Here is a 22,775-nt window from a genome sequence, read left to right on the forward strand (position 1 = left end):
AAGGCATATACACAAAATGCAATTCCCAAGAGGAAAGAGAGCAGGTCAAGCCCAGAAATATTGTTTGCAAGCATTGACAACCCCAGTGAACAGCAATGCCATCCAACAGCACTCAGGTTGTAAAGACTTCGGTCACAAGAAGTGTTCAGTGGGTCAAAATAACAGCAGAGTTTAAGCAGTCTTAACTTTTTTCTTTATAAATGCAATGAAGAAGACAGACTATTCATTAAATATAAAAGCAATTTTATAAAAACACATCAGAATTTTATTGCTTGAAGAATACAGCATATGAAAAAGCACAAGAATGTCCAAAAGAAAGGTCACAAGGATCCAAACATATTACACCATACATACCAGATGCAGTAAAATGTTAACCTGAATTCTGCATCAGAAAAGAAAGGTGTGAAAATATACCTAATATTATTTAAAAGGAAAAGATTCATTTAAAATAGAAAGTGTGAAGGTGTTACAGTACAAATTAGAAAAGCCAACACTGCACATTAACATTGTATCGCTAGACTAGATTTTTCTACCTTTGGTACTTAAACCTTTACAGAAAACCACTTCGTCGGTCAAACCCTGCCTAACGTATTTCATATAGTATCCATGGAAGGTTTTTTTTCTTTTGTTTTTCTTTTTTAAACTCAAACATTTAAACAAATACTTTTCTGAGTTTTCACTGCATTAATGTTCGCATTTATTCAATACACAACTTGATGTATCTAAAATTTAAATCAAAAGTCACTATGTGACTGAGATCTGAATATGTGCCAATTGTACCTTGCAGATCTTTATGTAAAAATGGGCACACCATTTTCTGTTTGCATCCTTATGTAAACAGACTGCTGCTGCCCTCCTCAAGAATTTGAACTAGAGCAATTTGCTGAGGACACAAGTTAATAAAAAACAATCCACATTGTTAGAGAGCTATGGGATCATCTACAGCAGCATGCAAGTGGCTTTTCTAGTCTGCTCAGATTAGTGTACCAGAAGATATGCCAGTATTACTTCAAGTAACACATTAAAATTCAGCAATGGACACTACTGTGCTTTATTTCAACACAAAGAACAGCTGCTCATCCGTTAATCAACAGAATTTTCAAATCAACTATCAAAACGACTACTACATCATTTCTGTTCCATGTATTGCTGATCACTCTTGGGGAATAGTTTATCAAAAACCCAGACTTACCTACGAACCAATCTGAATGAAGGAAATGTTATCTTTCAACAAGGTATCCTAGTAATCCAGTGGCAATCTAGTCTGGGGAATGTTAGCATTATGCTGACAACAATGACTAATCAAGGTTAAATAAATTCCCTCTTTTATGGTAAGCATGCTCTTAGCTTCATCTTTTGCTTTCTTAGGCTTCTATATTTAATCATTCCCAGTTACGTCAGTGGAACTAAAACAATTTTGTTTCATCAAGTTCCAGCTTTATATCTCAACAATATGAATAGATCTGGTCTATGAAATACCATCAACAACAGTTAACATTAAACTGGAGTGAAACAATAGCAGTTAGTTCTTCAAACCAGGCAGTCTTTGAAGCGAAATATTCAGTTAGGACTGCCAAAGGATGTCATAATAAAACCATGGTTTGTTTTCACCCCTATACAAAAAAATGACTGAATTTGTACAACTCCTATTAAACATACCTTTACCTAGCTTGGTGAAAATGTATCATTTTCAAATTTTAACAAGTGTGGTATTTGAGCATATATAATATTTATTGCCGTATACATCCTCATTTTAAAAAGAACTAAGAATTCAGACTCTACTATGCTGAACTCTGCTTTTTTCCCATTAACAGATTATGCCTACTGTACCACTCCCCCAAAAAACAATTAAAAATTCTAAGTAAGATTTTATAGTTTAGTTAAAAGGGAAGAAATGCAAATGTGGATTTAGAGTTTTTTTGTATAAATCTCACTATATTTTATAAACTCGTTGTTTATTGTAACACTGTTTATTGATCAAATAAATGACGCACTGCTATCTAAAATTTCCATATACACCATTAAAAATCCAAAGTTGATATGATACTGAACCTTAAATCTTCAAGAGTTCAAAAAATGACAGTTTATACATGTACAGCACACAACAGCAGACACCCCTAGAATACCAACTGCCAGTCCATGATGCATACAAACTTACAGGTAAGCATTCATTTCACTGTTTTCATTGTGCAGGAAAAATATTTCTTAGTAAAGACAAACTCAGCTGGTGAATTTCAGATATCATCTTCATCATCTTCATCCTGAGAGGATCCTGCCTGATTGGATGCACTGGCTGAAGCAGCAGCAAGCTGCGCCTGTTGAGCTGCTTGCTGCATCTGTAGCCATTCCTGCTGCGCCAGTTCTGCTTGCTGTTGTCTGGCCTAAAGACATGAATTTAATTGTTAATGCCATACATAGCTTGTGAAGAATTTCTAGAGCACCTTATCTTTAAAAGCAGTTTTATCTGCAACTGCAGATTCCTTTTGTATAATTTTTATTAATTGTACATATAAAAACACATCTAGAAGTACCTTAATTATTTGTATCGAGATGTTTAGCTATATTCTCTCTTTCTCTGAAAAGACCACCATATGGAGGATTTACAGTTACAAAACAAGAGGCAGGAGGTAGTGTATTTAAATTCCATTGTAAGGATTGTGCCAAACCCACTTCCTAATGGAAAAATTAAATGAGGCAAAGCAAGGGAAATTTTGGGCTTCAGTTTCGAGGGATTTTAACATTAAATCACAGTTCAGAGGTGAGAACAGCCCTACTTTGTTGATTACAAATACTAAAATTCACAATTATGAAATCATCCAGTTGTACCACAAAGGCACACATTATTACGAAAACATGAAGAAAGCCATTATCTTACTTTGCTAAGCAATCTTTGGAAAAAAGTGCAATGCAAAGTCTTCTTAAATTCAGGTTGCAGACTGAGGATGGCTTTGCTACAGAAAGGTACAGTCCTTTACTGAAAGGATGTAAAAGATGTTAGAATGTACAAGACATTCTAACAAAACATTTCAAGTATTTAAACTGGTGACCCCTCCTTTTTCTATCCAGGGTTTCCACTTGTTTTTCAGCAACTACTGTTGATTTCAACAATATACTAGTCAATTGAGTTAGTTAAAAGTTAAAACTTTCACTCAATTTCTACTTGGAGTGAACATTAGGAAAAAGTTTTTAAAATTAAAAATCTTCAGTCTTCGTTACTTTTCTGCTTTTACAAGTCATCACTAAGACCGTAATGATTTCCTTTCTAATCCCATTGCACTCACTGAATTTTCCTTTTGTTTTTTTTCTTCCCCACAAAGCATCAGCAAATTTTACAGTTTTGCAAACTTCAAGGTGACAAAAGATGATTCTTTGGAAAATTATCAAAACCAGTTTACCTACTTAGCAAAGTGAAAAAACGTAACTCTTCCCTTATTTTAAGAAGTGTCACAGTTTCTCAGTCTGTTCTAGCATTAAAAGAAACTACTTTTACAGAGGTAGATATCTCTTCTCAATGAAGACTTCTCAGTACTTCAGACTTCAAGTGGTAGTGAAGTTACAAGGGTTGGAAAACAATTTAAGACATTGTAAAAGTTTTAAACAAAGGAAGAGAGCAGCATCTGTACACATCGGAGAGGCATAAATATTTATCACACACAAGATAACAATAGGGCTCCCTACTGACCCTGATATAATTAAGTTTACTGTACGCTCAATGAGGTGATACACATGCATGCACCAGGATGAGAGGCTCAGCACTTCCCACTGGATGGATCATTTTGTCAGTGCCTACCCTCAGTAACATACTTAAAATGATATTAACTTCAGCCATTTCAAAAATGGACTTAAAAGAAAAATTCTATTGAGTTGTATTGACTAAGAAGCTTTACAAGCATCTGGTAAATTTAACTCATTTATTGCACAGACGAACTTCAGTGAGGAAGCTTCGAAAAAAACCCAAACCCCAAATCTTGCACAGAAACTTAGACATGTATGAACATTGGGATAAGCCATTCCACTGACTTCAAATATTTACAGTCATCCAAGCTATAGGTGTAAAATGTTCATAATATTAATAGGCAAGTATTTTAAAACTAGAGCAAGAAGTCAGCATTAGTGCCATGCTCTGGAATATCAGCAAAGCTAGCACAAATAAAGGAACACGCACTTGTGTAACTATTTTTAAGTACAGTACCTCCAACAGTATATCACAACTAGTATTTTTGAAAACGAGACTGCCGTCTTTGAATCTAAGCAAAGATTTTCCATATTACCAAAGACTATTTTTAAAAAAATCATTCATACAACCTTGTCAAACTTGCATGCGTTGCCTTAATTTAGACATTTAGACCCAGTATTATAGAATTTAAACAGAAGATACCTCAAGGAGTCATTCCTTAGATAAAGCGTAGCTTACATAAGGTGACCATGGTTTCAGCTTTTCTTTTTTTTTTTTAATTTAAATGTTACTCAGGAGCTAGTACTCCTTTACCACACTTTATCTTCTTGCTGCTTTTTTATTTTGTATATCATGCTAAGTTATTTGAACAAAATAGTTAAGTAAAAAACAGCTATCAAACTGCTATTATTTCTAAATCTCACCCTTAAACCAGAAGCAGACACATTGGTGTTTCTAATGTTAGTACAGTCAAACAGAAGTCAGGCACACTTGAATTTATCATAACTAGTTCATGGCATGCTGTCAATAGCTACGTGCTACGCTGAAATTTTAAATGTCTTGAAATTCATCATGCAATTAAGATTTAAATAGTTAGCATGTTGTAACATGAAAAACGACAGTTATTAATTGTTTCAGCAAGATACAAGTGTAGCAAAGGGGAGAGGAGGTCACAGTAATCAGGCATGTTAACACATAACCGAATAAGCATTTTCACCAGACAAAATTAAAGTAAGCAAATTGAGAAAAGACAACTCATGCCTTGGGTAAGAGGAAAGAAATCCAAGATAATTTTCACATCAGTTAGTTTAGAGAATGGTTTTCTTGTCAAACTAAGAGAATAGTAGAGAGAAAGATGGTGTAGAAAGATAAATAAATAAAATTGGCTTTTAGTCTTTTAAACTTGGAGACGTTCACAAACTATCTGGGAAAGCTGGGAGGTGAAAAGGCTGCGATGAAAGAGAATGTGTGTGTGTGCGCACGCACACAGTATTCGCAGGCAAATGCTTTTCCTATGCCTGAATTGCCTCTTTAAAAATTTATGCATGAATTCACTCAATTAGAACCTTGCCAAGAGTAAAGGAAGATGAGAAAGGACAAATTAGAAATTTTGAATGATTAAATGTTTCTTTCAAAGCCTAAGAAATAACATTTGTGTACTGATGGCCAGAAACAGAAAAGATATTTTCATTTTTAATGCATCAAAAGTGGTAATTTCCTAGAACACCAGCTGTCATTCTTTTATTTCCTCAGCCATGTAATTCTTAATGTATTCCCTAGAGTAGAATGGCAATACATAAGTAGCAGCAAAAAAACGTGCTTTTTAAACTTAAAGTATAAAATTTGTTTGTATATGTATATCAAATCACAGGAGTAACAAGGAGCAGCATCTTATTTGTTGACTTTACTTTCCCCAATTCAAACAGGCGAAGGTAAATAGCACCTTAGATGCCACAGCAATTCACAAAGAATGTGATACTTCTTGAGGTGTGCGCATGTTTTTGCGGCACTAGATCTGCAGCATTAATTATTCCAACCTCATCAGTGTTAAATATTGCTTCACTTACTTTTGCAAATAATTCCTGTTGCTGCCTTAGAAGCTCTTCTTCCGGAATGCCGAGGTTCTCCAAGCGTGAACTGGCCTTTCTTCTCTTTAGGGCTACTGTTTTGCATTCTTGTAAGACTTCTTTTACTTCACTGATATAGGAGCCAAACCCCAAACTTTCTAGTGCTAGAAAGAAAGAAAGAAAACGCATTGTTCATCTTCTACAAAGCTTTTGATAATAGATACCGATTTGTTTATTTAAAAGATTAAAAAATAAAAGTAGTAAAACGTTTGATCAGTTTTCTATCATCTGGTGAAGAAAGTCTGTGTTCACAAGAAGTTCTTGTGAAGATAGCTATTTTCCCTGTCTCTTCTCCTATGCCATTCAAGAGTGTGTGTTCTCAGGCAAGAAAAATTAAGTTTAGTCAAGTACAGTCAAAGAAGTCTGCACTTGCAGAGGATGCATGGCTTTCAGATACATTTTGCTAGAGGTAGGCATTATTTTTCAAAAGACCTCTGTCTCCCATCTTCCACATATCAGAATCAAGCAGAATTGATACAACTAAGAAGTCCTGCCTATCTGGATTGTTAACCTTTAATCTATCAGGGATTCCATCTTTCCAGTCTTGTTGCAAGTCTTCAGTATAAGGTAAATTAGCAACCTATAACAGAGAAAAAGTGACTCACGTAAAATGATCACAGATCTTTCATTAAGACAGAAATAATTAAAATTACCTTAAACCTATGAATTTTAGCTTTTTCTTTTAATACCTAGTTTCAAGTGCCAAGAAGCTAAAAATGCTTAGTTCACGCATATAAAGTTATATAAAATTATGTATGAGTTCTTTATTGTTTTATTTCTAAACAGAAACCTTTTTATCTCCACATGAAAATTTATTCAGAAACTAAAACCTTGTACTTTTATCTGCCCAAAGAAATCTGAAATGCAGCTATATCCTGCAACAATTTTATTTTTTTTTTTTAAAGAATGCAAAAGTAACAAGGATTATAAAAATCCAGGTGGAACAGTGACAAAAGGCACACTCTGTTCCCTGATTCACCATTTACTACGTTATGCCTCCACGCACACAAACACCCCAAAGTGGAACCTATTACAGTATATGCTAGAAATATTACATAAACACCAATTATACTAGAAACAAGTCTCAGCTTAATACAACACTTGGTTCATTTCCAGTATTTACACAAATCAGAGTTTTCTTTACAGAATGATAATTGTTTTAACCTTTATCTTACTTTATTTCAACCTTACGTCACAAGCTATTCAAGAAATAGCACTAAAGTAAACTGCACAACAGCAATCAACAACTTGTTATAAACAAGCTCTTAGTTACACTAACTCAGAACTATATTCTAACGTTAATTTTGTAAGCAACCTTTTCCTACCCATAATTACAGCAGCATGCCATTGTACCCTACACCTAAACAATAACCCAAAGGCATTCGGTAAGTTTTCAGCTTCCAACTTGTACTCGAGGAGACAACTAATACAGTGTCTTCAATAGGGCAGTATGGTGCAGCTGTCTAGTCATACAGGACTACCATTCCTTTAACAGATAACATTTGGCAAATGAATTTACATAATACCTATTTCTTAAGAAAAATAAAGTTAAAAGACAAACTGATATAGAGATAATCAAATTACTTCAGAGACAGTACGTCAGTTCAGCCTCAGCCTACATACAGACACTGGAAACACTTTTTTCAATCAGCCCAGTTTCTATGAGAATTACCAAAAACCTCCAGAAACTTGTTTAATCCAGCCTCAACAAATAGGAGGCAAATCCATGTCTTATGTCCAGAACTGGTTAGCTAAGCAGTCTTTAAATATTTAAGAACTCATTCATTTTTAAAATGTAAACAGTATATAAATTATCCAACGTCTTTTTTTTTTTAAACCAAAGTATAAAATTTAAAGATCTCTACAAGTCTAACATCACAGAGAAAAACCATCATAGAAAATACACAGGTGTTCATCAAAAGAATATTCACAGTGATCAGGGCTGGCAACCTGCTGCATCAGAATACGAAGTGCCCAATCTGAAGTCAACAGCAAGATGTGCTTTTACAGAAACTTTTAATGGCCCTTAAAAGAAAACAAATTAATGGAAAGAACTTAGTTTTGTATTTAGTGTAGCACACTAAAAAAAATCCGAAAGAAAATGTGTGATATAAGCAAGACAGATTTGTATAATTGTTCAACGTAATAAAGCTATGAAGAACCATATATACGCACCATAGGTCTACAGCATCAAAATTCTGCTGGGTGCGAAATGACTTAAGAAATTTCCTATCTTGTTGAAAAACATCAAGGCTTTACAGAACACGTGCATAGAAGGAATATGAATCCCTTTACACCAGCACGGTGATAAGATGTGGGACAAGCAATCACTTCTTTAGCAGAGCCACTGTTACACCAAAATTCAGTCTGTTTCTTGAGTCTGAAATCTATGTATCTACACAGATTGCTGAAAATTAAGTATCTTACTGAAGTTAGAATGATCACACCAAATTTAAACAACCGAATCACAAGACACAGTTTATTTGTTGCACTTCTCATATTTACAAACATCAAAGCACAACTATCCTTTCCCCAGTTTCCTCACGCTCTTAACAACTGCATGAAGGTGAAGATCTCTGATTAATCAGTTAAGCATAATTACTTATACATTTGGTTTTTATACAATCAGGTCATTCACATCTGAGGTTTTTAACTTTTTATGCTCCTTTCAAAGAAAAGTAATTTCCAAAGTAAAATCCCAAACATTAACAGTTGTTTGGATTTTTTTTAACATTAAATGCTAACGTAAACACTGTCAGTATCCTAACAGTCCATGAAAAGAAGCTACAGGATTTGCCATCTACCTACAGCCTACCTTACTGCACAACACTTCTATGTAGACCAAGTAATTAATCAACTTCATAAAAACGGTGAATTTAACATCTCACCATTTTCAGAATCCAATGGAACTTTAATTTATCCTAAAAAGCCTGCTTCATCATGACTTGTATAACTATCAAATGAGGCTATTTTCTGTTCCAGTGTGGAAGGATATTAATTTGCTTATTAGAACCTCAGACTTATAACTGGGTTCCTGATGGTGAGACTCAACAATAAACACGGAGACTATCTCCACTTACAACTATTACATAGCCTTGATGCCTTTGGGTACTCTCCAGGGAAGCTGTTTCATGTTTTATCACTAGCGGTGAGTGCTTGGCACAGTCTGAGTACATCTACCAAATCAGATCTCTCATGGGATGCAAGCAGCCTCTGCTGTCCTTCCCCTATGCTGTTGACTGCACTGTGCCAGTGAAGCATTTGTGCTACCATGCAATGAGACATGGCAGGGGCTTCATTCATCTGACGGATAACCCAGTGGCAAAAGAGTTCTAGCTTAGCACACGGCCGCACAATCATTTTTACTAGTGCAGCAAAGGAGGGGTGTCTTAAACACCACTGCTGCCAAACACGAGCACAGTGACAAATGCAGTTTCACTTTACCTCTAATACCATGCAACGGCAGGGTGTCACCAGCTGCAGTGTCTCTTTCCCCTTCCTCCTCCCAAGTGAAATACCCTTCCTGCTCCTTGCTTCCAATCTAGTAACTTCTTGTTTAGAGGAACAGTCAGATCAGCAAACTCACCTGATAGAAAACTGTGCTCTCCCCCAGACTCTCAAAAAGCCACGGGGTCAGTTGGATCAGCACTTGCTAGATCCAGCTCTAGGGAGGGTACAAAAAGACACCTTTTGGGAGGCAGCACCGTGTTTAGATGGGACCAGGTGTGATGAGATGGCCATTAGCCTCATTTTACTTCTAAATGAGCTGTTTAGCATTTAGCACTAGGTTTAAGCATTTCAAAGGAACAAGATATCTGGCTGACCACAACAAACATATGTCAATTATTTAATTTGTTAGCATCATTGTCATGGACCAACGTTAAAAGGCAGTCAACACAGCAAGTGTCTAGGATGTATGAAGATGGATGAAAATGCTATGCCTACATACACGTAACCACTGTTTCCAAAATTAGCGATCTAAACTCTCATACCTCTCACAGAGGGACCATCTGCCAACTGAGCAGCATCTGGAAGCTAATAACACATACACCTCCCTAAAGATAAGAACAGCAGAAAATCCAAGAGCAAGCTCCTTCCACCTCCAGACCATTACAAAAAAAGGATACATCTCTAAAGTTTTCCTTAGCAATATTTGACTAAAAAGTACAGGAAAATTTATTTTTAAGTTAGATCTAACTCTAAAATCTGGTAACACAAAGACATAGAATCCAGCGAAATACTTGGTTTGGGACCATCTGCTGATGATATGCACACGCCTGTGTGCATATATAAACACACATTTCGGTTTCGTTTTCCAAAACCACCCAGATTAACCCTAGCACAGCAACAGATGAAATCTTTCCTAAGGACCACCACTACTTAGCAAAAAACACTTTCATACATGAATTCTTTATGTCCTCATGTCTATTCCTGCGTTAAAAATTGAGCTCAAGTGTTTTGATGGTCACTTGAAGAAGCTATCCATGAATTTAGAAGCATCATATCCAAAGTATGCTTCCACGTGCAAGGACAAGTTTTACTCTTTACATCCTGAGCTCTGCTGAGCTTCCAGATTTACACGTATTTTATTTAGTATTAAAGCTCATACATGCTACATGTTTTCTTTTGCTATTCATAACCCAGGCAAGTACTTGAAACTCTTCTGGTTAGCAAGTTGTTACAATCCAAAGGAATCTGATTTTTTTTGTTTCAAATAGAGAACCATTACCAAAAAAACCATAACATTTCTTTAAACTAACTCGATACTATTGCAGTCCTGAAAATAGCTCTGCTGCAAATGCTACTGTTAATATCTCTACCAGGCAGCAGAGTAACGTACTCTTTCACTATTAATGCTATAAATTTGTTTGCACTAGACACTGGTATCAACAACCTTTGCTTAAGCAGCAAAGTGAATGAATCCTGAAAAAAGAGATACCTGTTGCAGACTCAAGGATGAGGCAAGGGAACTCCCTATTTGTAGCAGAATTTAAAGAAAACCAGATGAGACACAGAGAGAAAACACTCCTTTTATTCAAGCAAGGTTGGAAGTCAACAGCAGAAAAAGATGCCAGGGCATAGGTTGCATTCAAATGCTTTCTACAACAGATACAAATACTTAATTTTAAACAATCAGACTTCAAGGATAGCCCTAGAGGAATACTTTATTCTTCATAAGATCCAGACAGGACAACTCTGGATTAAAGCCTGGGCCCCACGTACCCAACCATGCATCTTTTGTCAGTCTACAATTAGAAAGAGATTTAATAAATCCAGAATCTTAAAGCATGCTATAAAAGAAATCTGCATAACCATTTAAAAAAGCAGACCTCGATTCACAGGTATGAAAAACATGAATGGATTTGGTGACCTCACTCAAAACATCACAGACTTCTCGGAACCGCAAAATGAGGGCTGGTCCTGAGCACACTCAACAGTCACTCTAACCACACAAAGACAACCTTCCCTCGCCGTGCGACTGACAAGCCAGACAACACAAACTTTTGCTCCAGAACCCTTAAAAAGATCTCTGCCTTTTGCCTTTTACGTAGCTACAAAGAACCACAGAGGGAAAAGCCACAAGGGGACAGGAGTGGCCCAAAGCCTGGATGACCCATGTCGCAGGGGGCAGCAGCACACCGTCCAGAAGCCTACCTTGTATGACATGCTCTGGGGAAATGGTTTTCTTCTCCGATTTGTTGCAGATCTCGTTGGCCTCGGAGGAGATGAGGTGGATAAATTCAGTGCAGCAGTTGACCACCAGCTCCCGGGCATCATTAGCCACACGGACGTTGGGCAACGTTTCTTTGATCATCTTGTTGATGGCAGCCCTGGGGATGGTGAGGTCGTCGTCGTTGCCCGACGACGAGGCCATCCTGGCTGCCGCTGGCTCCCCGAGAGGCGCTCGGCTCCCGCGCTCACGGACTCCCCCTCAGCCACGGCGCGGGGCTCCAGCGCGCGAGGAACGGGCCAGGGGTGGGCTCTGCCGCGAGGGGCGACGCCGCGGGGTGGGGCGGGGGGCGAGGGGTCGCTGGACGAGCGGGCCGGGCCGCCGGTGCGCGGAGCCGGGAAGCGCTTGCTCAGGGCTCCCTCGGCCGCGGCGCCTGCCACTGCCGCCTCCGCCACATCCTTCGGGCGCCGGCACCACCGCCTTATGAGCAGCCAGAGGGAATGCGAAGCGTCAAATTACCCGCCGGCAGCACGGCTCAGCGTCCTCACACTCCACCGGCAGCGGCGGCGTCTGGGCCGACGGTAAAGGCGGCCGCGAGGCGGAAACGTTCCGACTACTGGCTCGACCTGCGAGGGACGTCGCTTCCGCCGGAAGCCGGGACACGCTTCCGGCGCCTGGCCCCTCCCGCCCCGGGGAGCGCCGGAAGCGCTGGCGGCGCGCGGCCCGTGAGGCGGCGCCACGTGGGGGCGGCCGCAGCTCCGGTGTCCTCCCGCCGTCTCGGTGTGGCTGGGCCCGGCGTCTCCTCCGAGGGCTACGGTCTGTCCCCGCCCGGGGCTCCTGGCTTCTTGGTGCCGCAGCGGTGAAACGCCCGGTAGAGCAGCCCAGCCCTGGGCTGCGGGCCCGAGGCAGCCAGGCCTAAGCCCCGCTGAGAGGAAGGGGGAGGCTCCAGCGGCGGCCCTCGCCGCTGACGGGCCCTGATCTTCTTTGGACGCCTCTGCCCAAGCCATAACCCTGCCTGAACCCTCAACCAGGGGCGACCGGGTCACCCTGGCTGCACCTCGGGGTGCAGAGGGACAGGCGACCATACTTCCCCCGTCCCTGGCAGCATTCTGCTGTCGCCTAATTCCTGCATTCCCCTGTGCAGCCCAGCTGCTGTTCCCACCTCTGCCCCATCCCTGCACTGTTGTTGGGGTGGACGCCAGCCTGGTACTTTGGGGAAGGAGGTCTGAGTTACAATTGGAACATAAATGAGGCTTCCAGCTGTGCATAGGGGCTGCTGCGGGCGCTGTTCTCCAAGCACTTCACAGTGTGCAGTCCGTGTCAGCCAACACAGGATACAAGAACAACCACAAAACCACAGATGAAATGCGAAGAGTAAATTTAATCTCAATATCCTATGAACAGGGGATCTCTGAAGCAGTACCCAGGCAAAGGCATGTAAGCAGGAATGCAGGCACAACGGAGTTTGGTCCTTGCTAGAGAGGGTCCTTCTTAATGCGAGAGTGTTCGAACGTGCTGTTCCCGCATATATTTCAAGGATTCAAGCAGGCATAGTTTTCCACTGTGCTTTTATCTTCTCCAACAGCAGGGCAGGAATCTCAGGCTTGTTCGATAAGGTGCCTCTTGAGTCCATCACAGGCCTACGCTATCTAAGTGCAGATGTTCTACTTGTGGAGCGCACAGGACTAAACAACGATTAGTGTGCTATGTATGTTTCCCAGCATGCCAAGCATGTTTACAGTCCTTGCCCATCTTCTGTTACTTTCCCACACGGCCCCACCAAAGGGTCACAACATAAAGCAAGCCCAGCGTTATCTGAAGTGTGTGATATCCGCAGGAGCTGCCCACACAGGGGTTGCTGCTTGGATCCTCTGAGCTAGCCTGCGGGCAGAGGCAGGGTAGGGCAGGGCCATTGCAAGTCCCAGCACAGAGTTAGATTTAGGCTTAGTGAAAAAGTACCTAAGGAAAGAGAAAGCCAGTTCCTGTATCCTCGGTGAGCTCCAGCCAGGCTCTCGGAGTGAAGCTAGGACTGCTGGTGGAACGTGCTGAGAAACTGCAACCCGGAGTCCCGAGGGACACTGGGCCTTTGTCTCAGCCCAGGGCAGCACTGAGTCGGGGGTGGAGGTCTGAGAACAAGAATGCCATGCAGGAACAGCGCTTAAACCCAGGCCCCCAGCTTAGCCTCAGCTGACTTGCAGGACTAGGGTGAGAGAAAGAGAGGGAGAAGACCTTCTCCTCATAGTAGAATTTTGGTTTAATAAGTACTTACTAGGATGGCTTGAAAAAGGAGAGCCTGTGGCTCAGCTTCAGCCACTCAAGGCACTGAGGGCATTTAATGGATTAAATTACTTCCTACTGATAATATTTTGTTATTTTTGCAAAAAATAGTACCCAGACAGTAAGAAGGTATTTTATTTTGAGATGCTTTTAAAAAACATTTTATTGTCCACTATGTATAATATGCCAGTAACCATTGCATATAAAGGAAGCACTCAGAATATTATAACATATATATGACTAATAAATACTCTAGTTGTGACATTTTAAGATTGATGAGACTTTCTCTTATGTTACTGTTAAATAGACCTGATTTCTGAAAATGAGAATACTACTGTGATTGAGGGATTACTATACTAATTCTGTTACATTCTAATAACTAAAAAGATAAAATATTTTAAGAATCTAAATAATTTACATACAGTACACATCTCAGTATGTATTATATTCTAATACGTGAAAGGGGTGGGGTTAATATTGAATACGCAAGTATCAGTCAATGTTCATGTTCCCATGAAAACAGATCTCTCTAAAAAGCAAACACTAAACAGAATAAACCTACAATTAGAGGATTTTAATTTCAAGGTTCTGCAAACTGTAAAGTTCAAGATAAACACATTGAGATGACTATCTTAGCTAAGCTCAAATAAACACCTTGAATGCCTTTTCACAATTACAGAGCAAAGGCATTTGAATAACAACATACTGCATTATCAGTAGTTACAACAAGTAATTCCAAATTTGCACTATATAATCTCATCGTTATTGTGAGGGTTTTCCCAGGTCAAAACTCTTTCTACTTCTCCACCTTAGCAATTTGATAAAGTTAAGACTTGCACTGAAGATTTTGTCATGATGAAAAACCATTTTGTAGAATATATCAATGGGTAGATCTCCATTTGGATCTGCATATTTCAGGGTCGTCATCGGAGTATACAAGGTGTTGGTCTGATGGCGAAAAGGTGGATTTTCTGCAAGAATTATCTTTACTGTATGCTGTCAAGAATGAGAAACAGAATTGTTAAAGAACCTTTACCAAAACAATAAAGTAAAAACCTAATTTTCAGTTGAGGAAAAGTAGAAGAATGAAGTGCTAGAATTATGTAAAACCTTTATGTCGTTTTATTAGAATTTCATTAGATTTTTTTCTTAAAATATTTTTAAGGGCATAAGAAGTACTTCTTATTTGTTCTTAGTCCTCCTTTTGTTTATCTGTATCATGGTGATAACATCTGACACCTAAGTATCCTGAATAGTCCTCCAAAATTATGCCTATATGTCCACAATAGCTAGATCCTTTCTTTTACAGTCCACTGGGAAAGGATCGAACAGTGCACTTTGCAGCAAGATCTGGGAACCTTCAGTTGACACTGATGCTATTCCTTAGCAGCAAGCACCTGAAATCATTGTCCCCTTCCACAGTTTGCCTAAACTTGTCTTCCTGCAGGAATGAACTTCACATTAGCGGTGGTATTACTAGTGAGATGGAGAGGAGAGCTGCTGTAAAACAATGGTGGGAACCCTGTGTAGACGTATGGTGACACTGCAGAATGTCCAGACTTCGCCAGTTAAGTGTATCTAATACCTCAGTGTTATTTAAATTACAATTGACAGCTGTCTTCACTACTTTAAAATGTACATTCTTTTAATGTTCTAAAGGGTTTTCTTTAAAATACTTGAGATTCTCACAGGTTTTTTAAAAGTAATTTTAAATAGTGTGAATTACATTTAATTAAATCTAATGCGTCTACCAAAAAAAACCCCACCAACGAACCAGTGCATTTGTAAATTACAAAGAAAAAAAAACATCAAGAAAAAAGAAGATGGAGAATTGTTGATGAGTTACCTCTGCAACATCTTCAGCACTTTGTCCCAGGCTCTGGAAAATTTGTTTGTAATTTTTGAGGTAAATATTAGTAAACATCTCAGCTGTTTCCTTATCTGCAGCTGAAAGATCCATTTTCATTCCATCTTCAAACACTTTTCTTTCAAACTCTGTAATCACTGGGCCTGGTTCAATCAAACTTAACCTGTTCAAAAAGCAAAGATATACTGGTTATTGACTAACCTCCATGGAAAATACACCTCTCTGTCCTTCTCAAAAAAGAATATTTAAGAGTGGCGCTATGAGTACATGTTGGCAAGCCATATTAAACAGTACATTCTATAAGGAGAATCCATACCACATTATTGCTCTCATGCTCCTGCCCATCCACATGTAGCAGTAGAAATCTGTGTAGCCTAAAATTCAGGGAAGTGCTGTAACTTAATTCAAGGCAGAAGTAAGCGCAGTTGTTCCCTGCTGTCTCGCAGCTGTGGAATCTAAGGATGATTTATCCATAAGAACTTACCAAATATTAAGAAAAATAATTAAAAGATGATAAAATTCATTACTTTCTGGACAAAATCTTACATAGATTTTTCTGTTATAGCTTTCTCATGATAATACTAGAAGTAGCTGAAAAAGAGGGAGGAATTACCCGAACGTGGATTTTCTTTGTCAAGCTGTCAGTGTTTCATAACTCCAGATCCCTCCACAATATTATAATAAAATACAATATTGAGAATTTTGCTGTGGGTGGACAGATTTTGGCTGCTGCCAAATCTGGAAAAATTTATTTTGCTCAGTAGCGTATTACAGCAAATCACTGAAATACAGTTACGGATCACTTCTTTCCCACTTCTTTTCTCAGGCAGTAATTACTCCCAGCCACTATGTTTATCAAAACACTCTTTGGGACAGGACCTCTTCCTAGATTTCAGTTCTGATCAGGCTCCTCTTTAGAACTAAATCAAGCTATTGACTTTGACAGCAGAATTCCAGCTCCTGCTGGAATTAAAGCCTTTTCTCTTGCATCACTCTGCACACTGGACCTTGAACTTTTCCCATTCTGCTTTCTTTTTTTAACCTCATTTTTGCTGGATCTTATAGTCTTAAAATCTTATTTTGAATTCTGGTATAGCCTGTCTATCATTACAATATATTTATTTTAAATCACTCCGAACTTTTCAGAGCAGTATGGAAAATCACAGTTTGGATGCCACTTTGTCTCTGAAATCCCATGACAGCAGCTGTGTCTTCTCCCAAAGCACAAGGGCTAAACACTTAGGCACACAGAGATGCAATGAATATTTAACAATTGTTGGACTTCATACAAAGAATAGTAGCAGAATTACATGAATGTGAATATACATGTGACAAATCAAACCCCAAAGTCCCACAGACAATGAACAGGGGTATTCTCTTAAATACCATCTTAAACATTAAGAAATGGTACACCACATTCTTCTCACTTTCCTACAACCTGTCATTATAGGTATCTTGCCCTATGTTCCAGTCTGATGGATTTCCACTTGCTCTCTCTCTACAATGAGCCCTTGAACATTTTTATCTGTGAATTGACTAAGAAGTCTGTTATCCTTTCCAAAGGAAAATATTACAGGTTGCTATTGTAATTTTATTCCTATGATACTGTATGCAAGAATCTGTTTTCAGAAGTGTTACATAAACTGTATTCTATCCAAAGCTAAACAGCCTTTAACTGTTCAAGAGAACATGTTTACTTTAGCATCTAGATTGTTTTATTTGCTTGTGTAATGTGAAGAACACAGATGTTTCTATGCCTTTTGCGATGTACAATTTCCATGGGTTCCTCGGTCTGTTTCTCCCAGATAGCAGCAAGCTTCAAAAATTTGTTTGCTAGCTCTGAATATATTTAAAACTATCTAAAATACAAGTTACACCAGTGGATTGATACTTACTGCAGTTTGAACTTGAGTGCTTGTATAGCTAAGCTTTCGCAGAATCCTTCCACAGCAAACTTAGATGCAGCATAAACATCATTAAATAAGATACCTGATGGTACAAACAAAACATCCTGAGAATGTGATTGTATTCAACATAATAATAGTTCAGTTTTTAAAACTCCTGTATTTTCCCAAAATTTCTACAGTCTTCCTGGGAAAACATGAGAAAAATCCTTGTGTATACTGAATCTAAATACTGATTTTTTTGCATATGTTCTCAAAATTGCTCATTCTAGGAAAGGATGCTTGACTAATGCTTTTCCTCTTTGCTGATACTGTGATCTCCTTGGATGACATTAAATATTTTTTAGTCTAAGATGTGAAAGTCTCTCTACATGCAATACCATCTGCATTATTTATCAGCAAGGCTTTAATAGGCTGTAGATGAACACAGAAGCTGAGTGCAATGCAGGAAATAGGATTATGCAAGAGATCCAGCTTGCATATAAGTGATTTAGAAAAAGTGCTACATCGATCCATTTAGGGGGATGGTAAGTATGGTATTAAACAATAACCACTCTTGCAGCTTGACTTAGGACCCTCACTCACCAGAATAATCCAGGTAAGATCAAAGCCACTGTTGGAATAATTGAAATAAATACAGCTAGACCAGATGGAACAGAAGAGTAGGAGCATCATTTTTCTGTCACTAAAATTAGACTCTCTGGAGTTTTATGAGCGGAGAAACTTTACAAAAAAGGTGGTACAGTTGTCTAGGACATGATTGGATTTTATTCTATTATTACTGTGCAGAGCGTAGTAAGCATGTTGGTCCGTCCCCATTATCTTTTCCAATATGAAAGAGAAAAGTAATGCTACAAAGCCCTGCTTTCCAGATAATAAAATAATAAAATTTTAAAAAGAAATAATAATTATGATTCAAGTTAAAACTCTAAAAAAAAAAAAACCTCACTCTGCAGGTTTTGTTGTTAAAATGTCTTGAGAGTAGTTGTGTAGTAACATACTACCTACATGCATAAAAAACATCAGGTTTAAGTGCTGTGCTTCTTATAGTTGGAACTTCAGCATTACAAAGCATAAATTAAATATGCTAGCTCCTACATTTTTTTTTTTCACATGAAAAGAGGTAAGCTTTTGATTTCGAATACTGAACTCTTAGTTCAAACAAACAAAAACCAAAAAAAATGACTTTGCCTTGTATTCCCATAACACTGCTTATTATAACTATGTGTCCGCTCTTTCTCCTCTTCATGTCAGGCAAAATCTCTTTCAGGAGTCGAACCAGTCCAAAGAAGTTGGTATCCATCACAGTTTTCATTTCATCTATGGTCTGACATTCAATAGGTCCAATGAGCCCCATTCCAGCATTGCTAACTGCACAAAATGGAAGACAACAGTAAGCAATAACCTCCATAAACATTAACTTGTAATCATTACTTGAAAGTAAAATGAGGATTAAGGATTAAATGATCCTTAAATAATCCTTAAAGAAAGGATTAAAAGATGATATTCTGTCACTAAAGCTTTGCACTTGAAATAGCCTTTTTTATTTTTAATTATGCTTTTAATCCAATTTAAATCATCTTGTATTTAGCATTTTAACTAATTTATTTCTGATTAGTCCTTTTTCTTTAAATTATAAAAGGATTACAGATAAATGAGCCAAGAATGATCTATATTTGTTCATAATTCAGTATTAAGATTGAGAGGCTACAGTCAATACCCAAAGGAATGAATAGAAGTCTTCAATTTATTCTAAGAGGTGATAGACCAGGCCATATTTTGGTCTGCTTTTTGTTTTATTTTTTAACATTTACCTCTTCAATAAAAAAATAAAACCAAAACATACGCTTCCATTGATTTTTATTTGCCTCCTAGATATTTGTAAGTGAGGAATGATTGATAGAACTGTCATTCTGCACTACAACTAGTATGTCAAATTAGACTATAATATACTTTGCAGAAGCAGCTTGTTAAGCAGTGCTTTAATAATTAATCAAAATTAAGGCAGGTCCATAATTTTCTATTAGAGAAGATTTAATAGTCGATGGTGTGAGCAATTTCCATCTTACTAATATACTAATATTTATTTTTAGCAAAAAAATATTAAAACACTTCTTGTTGAATGACTTGTAAAGTACAATTGCAATTCTGAATACAAAATGAAAGTACCCTTACTTTCTTTGCATTTGTTTTTTACTTGCTAATTCCCAAATACTGTTGCTTTCTTAGTACAGAGAGGTGATGCCTTCATTGTAAATAGGGCTGTGCTTCATTGATAGGGCAGAAAATCTTGTACATGAAGACGCCAATTAAGGTGACAGTTCTCACACTTACTAAAAACTGTATCATCTTATCCAAGACACTTCTCTGTGATCAAGCCTCTCCTTTGTAAACAGGGTAAACGAGCTTCCCTACCTCGTAGGAGCCCGGTGAGATTTAATCCACTCATGTCTGCAGGAAGCCTTAAGAATCTTGAATAGAATATACTATTTAATTATTATTACTTTGATCATTTAAAAATACACTAATGAAACTTCTCCAGGGTATTTGAGAAGGTGTCAAATAGAAAACCGTCATCTGTTCATAGCATACACATCCTGTACTTGCCTAGAACATCAATCCTTCTGTCAGGGATGCTATTCACACAAGTTTTAATAGACTGTTCATCGCAGACATCCAGTTGTTTAATTTCTAGGGTTTTGCCCAGCCTGCGACCTGCAGCTTCCTCAAGTGGCTCTTTCTTGGCCAGATTCCGCATTGTGGCATACACTGCAACACACCAGAAGCAACACTTATCAGAAATAAAATTTTATCTGTGGTAGTCTTACTGAGAAGCATTAAAGAATATTGCTTTTATATCTATATTTTAAATATCAGATAAAAACTTAAAGTAGAAAGAATCTATTTTCAACATATATTGCCACTGATTTCCCAAAGTCTGATTCTGAAATCTTCCAAGAAATTCAAAAGGAGAATTAAACTCCCCCATGCACATGAAGAACATGCAGCATATGAATATAATATTATCACTGAAACTTTAAATAATGGGTATCAAGTTATACCACTGAATCATTTTTAGGTACCTAAAACCTAATTTTGGATTGCAGATATCTTTTTTTTTTAATTGCCATTAACATGTTTAGCAGAACAACCATAATTTTATTAAAGGTGGAAAACAGATGCTTCATTAGGTTTGCAAAAATGTCTATTTTTGAAAGCTACTTCTCAAAATACAAATTAGTTATCATTATTGTGGCCTAATTATCCAGAAAACTATGAATCGGCATCCAGTCAGTTGGCAGTAAAATACTGCGAGTGAGTAAGTCTGAGAAACTGAATTACCACAGATTACCATATTTGCTTTGCCATCTATTTCCAATCATAGCAAATACCCCGTTTTGTAGCAGAAAGACAAATTCCAGCCCCTTTGTTCATCCTCTTATGCCTACACGGGGTTGGAATAATAAAACATACTTTAAGGAAAAAATTGCACATATGAGAACTGTTTTCCTAAATTAATTTCTTTGGTCCTCAAATGGGCATGTACATTTCATTCAACAAAGATTTTAGTAGCCAGAACCAAAGCTAACTACAACTCTGAACATATATCCAAGGTTGCATACTGCACGTTTTCAGCTATTTGTTTTTATACCACTGCCTTTTTTTTTTATTATTGTAAACTACTCGGTTCAAGTAGCTGTTCAGCTTCAATACAAGCACAGAAATATCATCTGCTTACAGAAATATCATCTGCTTACAGAAAATAGTATATTTTCACTGTATTCTATTTTCACAACAGTAGGCAGAGGGAAACTAACAAGTCACCAAACTGAATACAATCACCTGTTAAATCACAGAGGAAAAAAAAAAAGACTGCCTTGAAGAGTATCTTTTTAAAAAAGATAATTAACAGATACATTGTTACCTTTAAACCTTTTCTGTTCATCTTTTGCCATTTTTACAGCTAAGGCCAGTCCAATTCCTGAGGAGCAGCCTGTAATGAGGACATTTCTTCTCGCCATTCTTTTCACTGGGTGGTTCGAGCAAGAGTTCTTGTTCAGAGGCGCAACAGCCTAAATGTAGCTACAGTATAATGTCATTAGCCTTTAATGCTATCTCCAGCTTTCCTGAGTCAACAAATCTGAAAATGCACACCCAGACCCTGCATGATTAAGGGATAATCTCCAATTTGACAAAAACAGAAACAGATGCTCCTGCATGAGTTTATAATCTGCATCATCAACACAGACTAGAGTTAATACAAAATTTGATTACTCTTAAAATGAGACATTTGTTAAGCTACACCGATTTTTTTAAACAGTGGAATAATCAGTTTGCATACTACTGGCAAGAAAAGTCTTGCCACAATTACAGTCTGCAGTGTCAAGGCCCCCAGTCACGTCTACAGAAAGTAAACTGCACCCAAAATGGGACCCCACTGCTGAAGGCGTTCAGGCTTCCTATGTTCACAGCACCCTCCTCATTCTTTTGCAGCAGAATGACAAATGGATTTCTTCCCTGGCACCTTGATATTATAAGAGTCCTAATAGGCTTTACGGAAAACATAAATTGAAAAATGGGATGTGGATTTGGAAAGAGACAGGTTGTTTGGACAGATTCCTCACATCTCTTTTTGGCACCATTCCCAATCAAGAATAGAGAAAGTAATCGAGTATGCCGGCAGCGGAGAGCAGCCAGGAAGAGGCTGAACACACCAGCTTTGCTACATCCTTGCTGACACCGAAATCTCTTTGAACATTTTCTATTCCCCAATTGACAATTTGAAAAAAAAAAACCAAAACCAGAACTGAACTATCATGACACCTGATTCCATTTTAGTTTTTAAGAAAATATTGCACCAACTTTGCACACAAACTCTGAATTAAACAGGGGGACATTTGGACTGGAAATTTGGTGCAGTTTGTGATTAATGTACAGTCACCATGGGTCATACTACATTCAGAAAGAAAACCAGTCTCTTGTGAAATTTATAACCCATCCTGAGTGACACAAAAAGAATCACCTTGATAAGCAATTAGCCTTCTGAACAGCATTCAGCTAATTGCAATGCCATTACACACAGAAAAATGTTTTCCGAGATTCAGTAATCCCATTCTAACACAATGCAGTTCAGAAGAATGAACTTAGTGTTCCAGGATTTGCACAGGTGTAAATTGCATAGGAACTCAAGAAAAGTAGGACTCTACAGAAACATTTAACTGAAATTATGATATTAGAAAAAAAAGTCCCTCCT

The 22,775-nt window shown here is 38.1% G+C and overlaps 2 protein-coding genes across 2 annotated transcripts; both read right to left on the minus strand.

The window, feature by feature from the left end:
• Positions 1-226: 226 nt before the first annotated feature.
• DR1 (down-regulator of transcription 1) lies at positions 227-12,116 on the minus strand. Its single transcript, XM_054212255.1, has 3 exons — positions 11,458-12,116; positions 5,743-5,906; positions 227-2,381 (listed from the first exon to the last, which is right to left on the minus strand). The coding sequence occupies exons 1-3, from the start codon at positions 11,675-11,677 to the stop codon at positions 2,235-2,237; spliced, it is 531 nt and encodes a 176-aa protein (XP_054068230.1). The 5' UTR covers positions 11,678-12,116; the 3' UTR covers positions 227-2,234.
• Positions 12,117-14,015: 1,899 nt separating this feature from the next.
• Positions 14,016-21,567, minus strand: LOC128914300 (retinol dehydrogenase 8-like). Its single transcript, XM_054213107.1, has 6 exons — positions 21,447-21,567; positions 20,129-20,290; positions 18,713-18,892; positions 17,513-17,606; positions 15,597-15,780; positions 14,016-14,746 (listed from the first exon to the last, which is right to left on the minus strand). The coding sequence occupies exons 1-6, from the start codon at positions 21,541-21,543 to the stop codon at positions 14,513-14,515; spliced, it is 951 nt and encodes a 316-aa protein (XP_054069082.1). The 5' UTR covers positions 21,544-21,567; the 3' UTR covers positions 14,016-14,512.
• Between the last annotated feature and the right edge of the window lie 1,208 nt (positions 21,568-22,775).

Source organism: Rissa tridactyla, chromosome 8, assembly GCF_028500815.1.
Source record: "Rissa tridactyla isolate bRisTri1 chromosome 8, bRisTri1.patW.cur.20221130, whole genome shotgun sequence".
Classification (NCBI taxonomy): domain Eukaryota; kingdom Metazoa; phylum Chordata; class Aves; order Charadriiformes; family Laridae; genus Rissa; species Rissa tridactyla.

Excerpts from the sequence above, each read along its gene's own strand:
- DR1 (XM_054212255.1), bottom strand. The coding sequence starts at position 11,677 with ATGGCCTCGTCGTCGGGCAACGACGACGACCTCACCATCCCCAGGGCT. Across the intron at positions 5,907-11,457 it reads CCCAGAGCATGTCATACAAG|CACTAGAAAGTTTGGGGTTT; the intron begins GTAGGCTTCTGG and ends CTTTCTTTCTAG. Across the intron at positions 2,382-5,742 it reads AACAGGAATTATTTGCAAAA|GCCAGACAACAGCAAGCAGA; the intron begins GTAAGTGAAGCA and ends TCATGTCTTTAG.
- LOC128914300 (XM_054213107.1), bottom strand. The coding sequence starts at position 21,543 with ATGGCGAGAAGAAATGTCCTCATTACAGGCTGCTCCTCAGGAATTGGA. Across the intron at positions 17,607-18,712 it reads CAGTGTTATGGGAATACAAG|GTATCTTATTTAATGATGTT; the intron begins GCAAAGTCATTT and ends TTGTACCATCAG. Across the intron at positions 14,747-15,596 it reads GTGCTGAAGATGTTGCAGAG|CATACAGTAAAGATAATTCT; the intron begins GTAACTCATCAA and ends CATTCTTGACAG.